The sequence below is a fragment of the Crocuta crocuta genome, unplaced genomic scaffold (genome assembly GCF_008692635.1).
Source record: "Crocuta crocuta isolate KB4526 unplaced genomic scaffold, BGI_CrCroc_1.0 scaffold303, whole genome shotgun sequence".
Classification (NCBI taxonomy): Eukaryota; Metazoa; Chordata; class Mammalia; order Carnivora; family Hyaenidae; genus Crocuta; species Crocuta crocuta.
The window spans coordinates 774,574-786,935 of NW_027528276.1; the positions used below are offsets into that span (position 1 = coordinate 774,574).

General features: G+C 46.0%; 1 protein-coding gene across 6 annotated transcripts in view; it reads right to left on the bottom strand.

Moving 5' to 3' along the window:
- Positions 1-12,362, bottom strand: part of KIAA0319L (KIAA0319 like) — a 94,485-nt gene that overhangs the window by 12,124 nt on the left and 69,999 nt on the right. For all 6 annotated transcript variants that reach the window (XM_077753099.1, XM_077753100.1, XM_077753097.1 and 3 more), the window contains 7 exons: positions 10,126-10,354; positions 8,629-8,752; positions 7,882-8,014; positions 5,983-6,131; positions 4,248-4,399; positions 3,769-3,907; positions 2,106-2,265 (listed from right to left, as the gene is read on the bottom strand). In XM_077753099.1, the coding sequence (XP_077609225.1) occupies positions 2,106-2,265; positions 3,769-3,907; positions 4,248-4,399; positions 5,983-6,131; positions 7,882-8,014; positions 8,629-8,752; positions 10,126-10,354 (1,086 nt within the window). The remainder of the gene's footprint in view (positions 1-2,105; positions 2,266-3,768; positions 3,908-4,247; positions 4,400-5,982; positions 6,132-7,881; positions 8,015-8,628; positions 8,753-10,125; positions 10,355-12,362) is intronic.

Sequence of the window (12,362 nt, forward strand, 5' to 3'; positions counted from 1 at the left end):
CTCCAGACCAACTGAATCATAATCCCTGGGGATGAGCCTTGGGTAATGACACATTCATAAAAGCTCCAGGTGGTGCTAACATGTAGCTAGAATTGGGAGCCACCACTCTAACCTCATGTCTCTAACCTTGGCTGAGATCCCAATGCTGCTCAAAGCCAGCATCCTTTTTCTGGAGCTGCTGCTCCTAACCTTTACCATTTTCCTCAGGCTGCCCACCTCCTTCCCACCTCCTCAAAGCAGATGGCCTGGCCTCCACTTTCAGAGACAAAACCCAGAACAGTGGTATGAACGTTCTCGAATGCCATCCTGTCTACCTCTAAAATCCATAACAGCACATCTTCCCACCCTTCTTCCCATCTCCAGAGAAAGTGGCGCACCTTCTCTGCCCATGGCCAGTCCCTGAGACCTGCCTCCATTTGGAACCCACCTCCCCAGTCTCCATCTTCTATTTTTCTTCTGCACCTTCTCTGAGTCTATAAAAGTACTCAAGTATCTCCTGTCTTCAAAAGGTGTTCTTTTGATCTCTCTCCCATCTTATTTTCAGCACCAACCTCTTTAAAGAGTGTTCTGCTCACCATCTCTATATCCTCCAACCATGACGTGAATTTGCCCTATGCCCCCAACATCTAAGCAAAATGATCTCACTGTAGTTCTGACGATCTAAGCATAAAGCCAAAACCTGTTCTGTGTCCTCACCATACCCTTCCTCTGTGGCATCTGAGTCCTCGCAGCCCCCAGCTGCCAGCCGCCTCTTTAACTTCCAGCAGACCATCCCCACCTGCTTTTTCACCCACTTCTCTACTACTGCTTCCTAGTTTCCTTTGCTGGCTTTTCTCTCCTTGCCTCATCTTTAAATACTGGGGTTCTCCAGAGCGCTGGACATTTCCCCCAGTGGGACACATCTGGCTTTGATTCCTGCCTGTATGCAGTGATTCCCCATCTTTGGCTTTTCCTTCCACTCCAAGTTCCAGCCTGTACTTGCCACTGTCTGACGGAAACTCTCTCCATATAACCCATGAGACACCATAAATTCAACAGTCAAAACTGTTATTTTTTCTTTGAAACTGGTTCCTTCTGTATCCCTAATCTCAATTAATGGCATCTGCCATCTATCCAGACATCAAAACCTAAAGCCTCGTGTTTGATACCTCATTCCCCTTCATTCCAAAGGATCACCAAGTGCTACTGATCTACCTCTGTTTTCTTTTCATTTCTCTCCTCTTCTGTCATTCCACTGGTACTACCTTAACTTAGGTTTTATCACCTTTATACTAAGACTAGTTCAAAAGCTTCCTGATTGGCTCCCCAGCCTTTAGTCTCTCCCTCCCTCCATCCCTCCATCTCTCTCTCTCTCTCTCTCTCTATTTTGGTCTAGCCTCCACATTATGGGTCTTCCTAAAAAACAAACAAACATCTAATTTCCTTGCTCCGAAAACAAAACAAAAACTTTACACACATAAAACAACCTAACTTGAAGCCTCCCCTTCCCAAACTATTAAAACTAAACTCCCTGACTTGCTTATGAGTGTTCTCCGTCTACACAGCCAGTCTTATCTTCCACCATGTCCTGTACCTAGTTAAGTGCTCTGAACCAAATGACTTCTTCCAGAGGGACCTCTATGCTTTTATACCACAGGACCATGGCTCATACTTATCAGCTATTATGAATTTTCTCCTAGTCCTTCCATGCTTGCTCAATGGAAGTCTTACTTCTGGGAAATCTTTGGATCACACCCTACCCCAACTCCTCTGGAAGAATTAACTGGTCTTGTCTCTGTGTGTGTCTCCATAACACCCACACATTCTGTCAAATGCACCCTGTACTGATGTTACATGTTTATCTTGATTATTTTCCCTATGAGATTATGGCCTTCAAACATAACAGACCTCTTCTGACCGTGTACCCTGGTACCCTCTTGCAATATCTAGTACAGACTATGTGACCTGTACCAGAAGAGAAAAGTTCATTAAAGAAATGGACACCAAGTAGTTCTTGGTCAGAGAGCCCACCCTTCTCTATCTACCCACACTATTTCTCAGCTCAGTCAATAAGCCCAGGGGGCCCCTGGTCTTTCCTTTTCTCCCCCCATTCATTGCCCAGCTACCTCTGCTCCGTGTACGGCTGAATCTTTTGCACAATGATGTCGGAATCCAGCACCCCCAGGAGGACCCCAATCTGGCGGATGAACATCCCCTTCAGCCTCTCAGTTAGCTGACTGACGTTGACATCCAAGATGATCTCCACCAGGTTGTTTTTCCTGGGATCTGGAAAGCATGTGGATCAGTCATGGCTTTGGAAGCAGCAGAGTTAACACAGACCTGCCACTGTGTGTCTGTTCTGGCACAGGAGAAAAAGTTGTGAAAGCATTCAGGAATGCAACTGACCTCCTGCAAATGGAAAGGGGCCATACTGAGTTGCTACTAATGTGGTCTGGGGCTGGCGTGCAGAGCTCTATACCAACCTGACAATTACCACGCGTGTGCTGGGGATCAGGCCATAACAGGGAGGCGAGGGGTTTGGTGAAGGGAGTGGGGAAGAAGAACACTTTGAGGTCTATTCTCAAAACTTCTGCCCAGCTGGCTAAGCTGAGCTCTCCAGGCCAAGTGGGGGATATGTACAATCTCTCCTGTTCTGTGTCTGATTTTCAGTGCCTTGCTGTGCTTTGTCTATGGCATTGGGAGGGAAAATGTCCATCTCAACAATCTTATCGATCATGGAAATGTTATATAGGTTTGAAAGCAGTAAACACAAAAAATTTCCAGGCAGCCAAGAAACAAGGACTTCCTTCAAGCATTATCACAGCTGCACAATATTTTTATAGCTCTGGAAGTGCGCGGCTACTGTCCTTCATTTCTGTGTCCTAGAGGCTGTGCTACACTTGGAAGTTAAGTGATTATTCAGAATACCTTATTCCCATAATTGGATGCATCATTTGCCTGTTCTGATGTATCATTTACATAATTATTAGACTATCTATGATCTGATTTTAAACACAGAAGAGGCTTTATACTATCTTGGCTGTTGTCCTCCATAGAGGTAGGACAAGGACTAGAAGACTTGCCAGACCCCTTCCCATCTAAGACATCTGTACATGAGCTTGGCCTATATAAACAAGAGTAGATTTAAAGTTAATACCTTCTTATCAGATGCTCAGGAATTTATAGAGCTCTACCCCACCCCACACTCACTTCCTCCCTAGTACAAAACTAGCCTCAAAGCAAAATAAAAATAAAGTTCTAGTGAAGAAAGAAATTTTATTTCTACAAATCTGAGAAATGTAAAGGATGCCAGTTACTTTACCTTCCCTGGATTGTCAGACAAAGCCTGAGGCTCAACTTATAAAAATAAATTGTTTTCTGCAGCTGGGTGATGAGGCATCATGACTCAAGTTATTCCTGCGCTCAGATTCCCGAAGCACCCAGAGCCCTCTCTCATATGTCACGTGGTGAGTAGGCAGTGCTGGACTAGGGGCACAAAGGCCTGGCTCTGACACAACTGCTGTGTGACGCTGAGCAAGCCCTGCCCTCTCTGAGTTTCTCCATCTGAGATGAGTTGGGGCATGGGGATCCACACTGACTCCTGCATGGGGAGGAGGGATACTGCTGCAACAGAGTCTCCCAGGCTTTTACAGCTTGGGGTTTCTAGAGTGTTTAGAAGCTGGCTTTGCCACTTGGCCCTGTCCTTGCTGGGAGGAAGGGGTCCCAGGACTGAGGTCCTGCTGGGCTGAGCCAGCAGTCCCACCCGGTCCCGGCTCCAGATGAACTCACCAGGCTTCACCTCCACGGTGGTCCGGTCTGTGTCACTCTCCCCCTTCGCATCAGTCACATGCAAGTGAAATGTGTAGGTGCCCTCAACCAGGTTGGAAAGAAAGAGGATCGGGTGGTGGTCAGAGTGATTTAGCACCTCCTATGGAGTTGAACAACATGGCTACATTGCACAGCAAGACCACACTCCTTTCATGGGGTCAGGTACTGCTTCTGTAGGACTAAGCCCCCTCTGGGCAGCTTCTGCTTTATAACAGCTCTGAAGCCCACAGCTGCCGAGAATAGGGCAAAGGAACATACTCCGTGCCATACTAACATGCAGGGTGACCCCAGGCAAGTCATCCAGGATCCTTGGATTTCAGAGGGCAATCCAGGTTTGACACAAGGCCCCTTGGTTAAAACATGCTGGAATGTTTGGCTCAGCCTCCTCTCCCTGTCTCACCACCTTGACCCCATATAGCTCTCTAGTTCCTGGCACTTACCCCTGCCGCTGGGCTCCCCTCATCTCGGGTCCAGAGATAGCTGACTATTCCCTTATCATCTGAGGACTTGGAGCCATCCAGCTCTGCTGTGTCCGTGGGCAAGGTAATCACCACACTCCCAGTTATCTTGGCTACAGGTGGTTTGTTCATTTCTAACCAAAGAGACATCAATGAAATAACATAATATTCTGGAAAAGAAAGAATGCTTCTTCATGATGCTAATGGGGAAATTAATATCAAAAGCATTTTAAGGGGTGCCTGGGTGGCTTAGTTGGTTAGGCATCTGACTACTGGTTTCAGCTCAGGTCATAATTTCATGGTTTGTGAGATGGAGCCCCGTGTTGAGCCCATCGTGGAGTCTGCCTGGGATTCTCTCTCTGTCTTTTTCTGCCCCTCCCCACTCATGCTCTCTCTCTCAAGATAAATAAACTTATAAAAAAAAAAAAAAGCATCTTAAATGGAGAACTGTTTTAAGCGCCGATCCACACCAGCATCTAACAGTGTAGAATTTTCTGACAGTAAACCAACTTTTAGTTAGTTGGGGGTTAGGACTCAGTGAAGACCAGGTTTCAGTTCCCCTCTCTCCAAGCTAAATAAAACCCAGGCAGGGCCGGGGAGCTCATGACTAACAGTATAAATCTGAAGCCACCAGTGTCACAGGTCCTGAGGCTCCAGTCCTGTCCAGAGCGACGTTCTTCTGACACACCGTACTACAGAGGGGACAAGCATAGTTTTCTCCTGTGTCCTCCTAGCTGCTTCCCCCGGAAGGATTTCGTCTCTTTGCTTGGGAAGCACATGATGATTGGAAACAAAGGCCCAAACTGGTTTAAAGCCTTGGAGGTTAGCTTTCATGCAGCTGATACCACAAATTCTCTTTACAGTATGGCCTGAAATGTTATTCTCTGGACATCTTCTTTTATTCTTTCCTTAATACTCTGATAGAGAAAAAGGAAAAAGAGACCTCTCTTCTCCTGGGCTCCCCTGCAGCTTTGTCTACTCAGGTATATATTCTCTATCTACTGAGCTCAGGATACTGTAGCCAGAGGCCACCTGTGCATCTCCCATCAGCTTACAGCCCTCTCCCAAGGCCATCATAGGTCACGTGCCTGCAAACGCGGCAAGCCAATCAACTCTCACCTCACGTTGGCCTCAGCGGGCTCACAGGAGGAGCAGAGCTAACTACAGTGCAGGCCAGTCATTCTAAGGTCTGACAGCAGGTGTCACTGCAGCTAGCAGGAGAGTCACAGAAACCCCAGGTCTCAGCAGCAGAGGCAAAATAAAAATGCAAAGAAAAAAAACCTAATTCTTTCCCTATTCAACTGACAAGGGGGCGGGGGAGACAAGAAGTTAAAATTCACCTTCCAGGCACTCCCAATTAAAGGTTCTTTTAGAAACGCATGTAACAGGAGCCCCTGGGGGGCTCAGTTGGTTAAGCATCCAACATCAGCTCAGGTCATGATCTCGTGGTTCGGGAGTTTGAGTACCACATTGGGCTCTCCGCTGTCAGCACAGAGCCTGCTTTGGATCCTCTGTCTCCCTCTCTGTCTCTGCCCCTCCTCCCCCATCTCTCTCTCAAAAATAAATAAACATTTTTTTAAAAAATGTATAAAACTGCCCTTTTCCCCCAACTTATCCCCCACCCTTGTCTCTAATCAATTTCTGCAGACAAAAAAGAGATGCCTGATTCCTCAGTTATCTGACCCAGAGGCTGCACCAACCCAAGACAGGGAGGTACCTTCTTTGACAATGACATTCACAGAACTCTGGCTTCGCAGGTTCCTCTCATCTTTGACAGTCAAGGTGAACACGTAGGCTCCTACTTGTAGCCCTGTCACAGTGGCGACACTGCTGTTAGCATTCTCGAGCTGCACCCCGTCGGGTCCCCTGGACAAAGATGGAAACCAAAGGGTCTGCTGTCCTCCCGTCCCTTACACAGCAGGAGCAGACAATGACTGCCTCAGCCGATGCACAAACTATTGTTTCCCAGACCTTGTGAGGACATGTTTAAAAATATTACATTTGGACAGAGTGTCATTTGGCCCCAAAATACAGCTACCTGCTGATCAGAAAATTCCATTCACCAGCTTTCAAACACATCTAGCCTTATCCTTTTTATGAGTTTCTAGAACATTCAAACTCTTGGCTGTTCCAGTTTGTAAAAGGAAGAAAGTGCTCTGAGCAGGTCCCTGATCAAAAGAATGATTTCAGAGTGATGTTTCTGAAAAGCATTTCTGGCCCAGTAGTTGGTTCAGCTCTTGCCAGCAAAGAAGCAAAATGCGTTTCTTAATCATATGCCAAACTCCCTCCTACTGAAAAGTCAAGGAAAGGAAATGGGCCAAAGCTGCAGAGGAACTCTCAGCAAAACCATCCTCTTCTTAGCAGCTCTAAAGCAGAGCTCCCTGCAGCTCCCGGACAGGGGCCCCGGAGGCCCCAGGACACCCTGCATCGTTCCTTCTCCCCTGTGGCCTCACACAGCAGCCTGCAGCCGAGAGTGAGCTCTGTGGCAACATCCAGGCACAAGTCTGCACATACCAGAGAGCCCTTCTGCTCAAGGAGCAGAACACCCCAGAGCTTTGTTTAAAATTACAAGATGACCAGAGAAATCTACAGTCTTCCAGGTTTTTGCTTTATTTTGGTGTTTAAACATATAATCTTTGGCCCTAGTCGTCCCTCTTGAAACAGACTCTCCAAGAAGCTATGCTAAGCACTACTTCTGCTGTAGGGACTGGTAAAACTCGAATGAAGGTTTATTAGCTATAAAAAGTTACGATGCAAACACACCGGACTGAGAAAATAGGTTCTTCACAAGAGACAAGAGCCGAGGAAAATTTTCTAGACTCCAGCTCACCAATTTAAAGTCCAGTGGTTTCTACAGTCAAATTATAGTCCCTTCCCACCCATTTTGAATGCCCTAGTCAAAAACAAAAACAAAACAAAAAACTCAGTCTGTCCTTAGTTGCTACCTTTAGAAGCTAAGAATGCTTTTTAACTCTTCCTTGGAATTCCTTTGCTTCCTGTGGGATCCTGCATACAATCTGAGTTCCATTTGTTATGGTTTAAAGGAGCTGAAAGAAACTGTGAGGACCAGGAATGGTTCGATTAGGTAATTCCAGCTTAATTACTATTATTTTGGTTAGTGCCTTTGGCCTCTTACTAACATAATTGGTAAATGGTGTCTTTAAGGAAACAATAACAGAGTAATGCTTTCATTGTGCAGATGAATTTTCAGTTCTCTTTAATAGCTGCTCTGCCCCATCCCCACTGCCAGCCTTACCCAGTTAATTTTGAGCAACAGTATTTTTCTGCTCCATTACCCCTTCCATCCTGCCTCTCAAGTGTAATTAAACTATGCATTTCGACAGATGGATTATACCTGTAAAAGCACCAGGACCATAAAGTACTAACCGGGGACTAGCTGATGAAAAGTATGTTTTTTTTTTTCTTACAAAAATTATATCATTTTCTTAAGAGTCAAAGTTTGGGATTGCTTACATTTCTTTCTCAGTCACTGCCCCGCCCCCCTCGCCCCCTGGGATAAGCCAGTAAGAGCAAGTGAACTCTTTAAAAGCAAGTGACATCTTGCTCTTCAAAGGTCTGGAGACTGCATAAATAAGGGTTTTGTGTCAATACTCACTGTGTTTTCTCCCAGAGATAGGAGATAATTTTCTGATCATCCGAGCTTTTGCTGCCATCCAGGGTTGTGCTGTCCACAGGAAGGGTCAGCTCTTTATCCGGGCCTGCATCTGCTTGTGGAGGCTTGTTGTTTTCTAGAAGACAGAGACACAGAGGTCAAAAGCAGGCAGTCTAGCTGGGAAAGGAGAGGACCTACCAGGACATATGTTCTGGAAGCCATGAGGAGTCTGCCTCTCTGCCCAAGGAACAATCAGATACTGTGGGTCAGGGAGCTCACGATGAAGAATATAAGACTGAAACATATAGAACCATTTTGAAAGAACATGGCAGAACATAATGAACTTGTAATGCCATGCCAAATTTGAAATGTAATGCTATGGGAGTCCAAATGAAAGAGTCTGAGTGATAAGGTAGGGCTTTCTTGAGGAAGTGGGCTTTAAGCTCTCCCTTATGGTGCATGGTAGGTTTGGAAATAACAGAGATTTATCTGCTAGGTCCCCTCGAAGGCACGATGACTAGCCAAGGGCAAGCGCACAAGCTGAAGCTGTGAAGTACTCTTTCTCTCTAGCTCTGAAGAAAGCACTCGGAATGGACAAGCGAAGGTGCCAGGGTCCCCATGGACTGGGGCCTCCCACTACCACTGGGGCCTCCCACTGCCACTGTGTAGCTCAGAACCCAAACCTTCTTCTCCTCTATGGTTCAAAGGACCAGCCAACAGAGGAGCCTGCACTACAAGGTTGGAACTTACCAGGCTGCACAATAACAGTCACTTGAGCGGTGGCCTGCTGTCCTATCGTGTCAGTCACTGTGAGCTGGTAAGTGTAGTCTCCTTCTTGCATGGCAGAGAGCTGCAGGGTTGGTGTTCTCACACCCTGCACGTATAAATACAGACAAGTGGAAAAGCCGACTCCCAGAATCACATCATACAATAAGTCCTCCTCTGGTCTAAATGATGCAACCAGTTCTCTAAAGCTAGTGAGTGCAGAATCACACACTGTGGGGCATCCTGTTGAAAATAAAAGGCTCCTGCCCCAAGGGAAAAACCTTCCCTGACAGCAGCACTTTCAAAAAAAGTCAGAGCTCCCCCCAGGGAGAAGGGAGTACAGGAAACTGTGCACAGATAACCAAGATCATCAGTCTTCACAACCCAAGCCAGAAAGAAGGCCATGAGCATATAATAAAACAACATGCTTTCAAAGCCATGTTCTTCCTGCTGAGGCCACTCAGTCATCAGAACAAAGCTGCCCCAGTAAAACATGGTAACTCAAGATGCAATGCAATGCCATGCTGTCGCCTTGCAGGTTCATGGATATTCTGCAGTAGCAGAGAAATTAAACATAGTATCTAAACAAAAGCCAGGTAAAATGTGAACTTTAAGTCATGCCTCCGATTTGGAAACACAGTGTCAGAAGGAACATTATACTCAATTTAGAGCAATGCAGGAACTTCCTCTGGAAGAGTGGGCAAAACCTGGCAGCCTCGAGGCTGAATCCAGCTTGCAGACGTTGTGTTTGGCCTGCAATGTCTTAGAAGTTGGATTTTTTTTTTCATTTCTTTGAAGATTTTATTTTTAAGCAATCTGTACACTGAATGTGGGGCTCAAACTAACATCCCCAAGACCAAGAGTCACATGCTCCACTGACTGAGCCAGCCAGGTGCCCTGGAAGTTGGAAATTCTCACATAAAGGTCTAGAATTCCATTTTCTCTTGAAAAGCTGGAATTTATTGGACCATATTTCCATGTGGCAACAACCAGCTGGACCTGAGGCACAGCTGGCTGCCTCAGTCAGAGATTATGTTGTATGGTTCACCACAGGCCCTCTTCAGTTTTATTTATTTACATTACCTGCCTCTTGATAGATCTAGTCTCTTCCTAAATATCTCCTGAGAGAAGATGCTCACCATCTAGCTAGGCGGGCTACTCCAATCTGTGGTAGAGCTCATTAAGACCTGTACCCTTGTAGCTTCAGAGTAGACTGACTCTGGAATTGTTCTAGAATAGCTCCCCCTTTGTCATCTCATCTTTTCCTCTAATACTAAACACAAAAGACAAAGGTTTTGCTATGTGTTCATTAAAGGCCCCTTAAATTTTCTAGGTTTTTTTTTTTTTAATTCCAACCTTCAATGTTCTATATAAATCTGACGTTGGTAATTACAATGGGGCAAAAATAAGCCTCGGAAGGGCAGCCAGCCTAGCAGCTCTGACTCCCCTGGGCAAGAGAAGACAGAAGGTGCTCCCTCCTACCTGCATCTCCACCACCTTCCCCTTGCTGCTGGGGCTGAGTGACCACTCATAGCTGGTGATGCCATGATCATCGGTGCTCTGGTTCCCAAAGAGGGTGATGGAGTTTTGGGGCAGGGTGATCACTTGGTTGGGGCCTGCATTGGCCACAGGGGGATAATCCACGGCTTTGTTCACTGTCAGGCTCGCAGTAGTAGAGTTGGTCGCTCCATCAGAGTCTACTACAGTCAAGCTATCAGGGCAGAGAAATCAGTGCAGTCAGGGATGGGCTTAAGGAAGAGGAATGTATCTGAGAAGACTGAAAATTGAGGGTAAGAAACACCAAGGCAGCAGAGGTAACAAATGGTAACAATTCTTTATCCATTCTTCTTGGAAAGGCAAAATAATACTAAGTGCTAAGACTGGCTGAGTGCCAGGCACTGTTCCAGGTGCTTTCTATCTCACTAAATCCTCACAAAAGCTCTATAATGTGCTATCTTCATTTTGCTCCTCATATAGACAAGGAGACGGAGGCAGAGAGACTTAACTTGCCCAAGCTTAAAGTAGTAGAGTCAGGACCTGAATCCAGGCAATGTCGCCAGCACTGTTTTGGCCCACTGGTCACACTGTGGGCTCTGTCTGTGTGCTCAGGCCTTCATGAGCATTGTCTGGTCTGGCCCACACAACAACTGTATAAAGCAGGCATCCTCAATCTCACTTGACAGGAAGATGAGAGAGGCTGAGTCACCTGCCCAGGGCTACAGAGTGAGCCAAGGGGCAAGCCCAGTTCTCTGTCTCCAAAGCCCAGAAGCCAAGCTTTAAGAAGAGAAAATCCCTGGCCTCTGAAGCTGTGGGGCTCAGAGGCGTCCCAGTAAGTACAGCAAGCTGTGACTAAGGCCCCTCTCCTGCCATCCTGCTCCAGCCGTGCACACATCACAAGAAGGGGTGCCCTGGGCGGATAGCCCCAAAGATGGACCAGGAGGGCTGTCTCTGTAAGACAGGCGCCCGAGATGCAAATGAATTCTCCTACGCGACAGCCCCACAGTTTGTGCCAGTGTGAAATAGGATTTGCAAGAGAAAAAAAATGTTCATTTATAAGAGCAGGCTTTTACCTAAATGATGCCTTCCAGCTGAACAGCCTAAAGCTTCTCTTGCCACCTCCCAATGTGAGCATAAGCAAGCAAGGAGGTTTGGGTTCCTTCCATTTTGCTGACAGAAAGAGGAAAAGCATCGAAAAGACATGTCGTTTGTTTAAATCTCACCGCCAGCCACAGACAGGGCCAGACACCTGTGGGGCTACGTCCTCCAGCCTCACCTTCTACCCAAGGCCTGAAGGAGAGTTTTGGTATTAGAGCTTTTAGAAGAAGAACACAAAAACATCAGACACACAGACATGTGCAAATCAGCAAACATCTCAAAAAAGAAAAATCCACAGAATCTTTCCTCTTTTTCCAGTTTCCCTCTTGTTTTCACAATTTTTTGTTTCTGGGTTTTTTGGTTTTTTTTAAACATATCCTATTTGTCTCCTATTTCAGAACAAAAGAAAGTTACAGACAAATGGCAAATGGCAGCTACCCATTACTCTTTCATCTCAAACAGTCCAGGGCTTGTATGCAAGAATCCTGGACCCAATGAGCAGCTAACTACAGGGTTGAGGAAAGAGGCCACTGCCATATGAACGTAGGGGAGAAGGAAAGGTGAGTGGAACCAAACAAACTGGATCTTAATGCTAATCAAATCCTCATCACTTCACAGATTGAGAGTTAGAAAAAAAAGAATCACCCTCAATAATGCATCCACCCAAATACTGTGGTTAAAAGTGCAGACCCAAGTCATTCTGCTATGTGACCCTGGGCAACTTATTTAACCTCTCTGTGCCTAAATTTCTTTATTTTATTTTATTTTATTTTATTAATGTTTTCTTTATTTCTGAGAGAGAGAGACAGACAGACAGACAGACAGCGTGAGCAGGGGAGGGTCAGAGAAAGAGGGAGACACAGAATCTGAAACAGGCTCCAGGCTCTGAGCTAGCTGTCAGCACAGAGCCCGACACAGGGCTCGAACCCACGAACCGTGAGATCATGACCAGAGCCAAAGTCCGACTCTTAACCAACACGTGCCCCCTAAATTTCTTAATCTACAAAATAATAGCAAATACCTGCTATAAGGATTAAATGAGCTACTGCATACAAAGAGCTCAGAATAGCACTAAACACGTAATAAATGTTCAAGAAATAGTAGCTATTATTAATTTTTTAAAA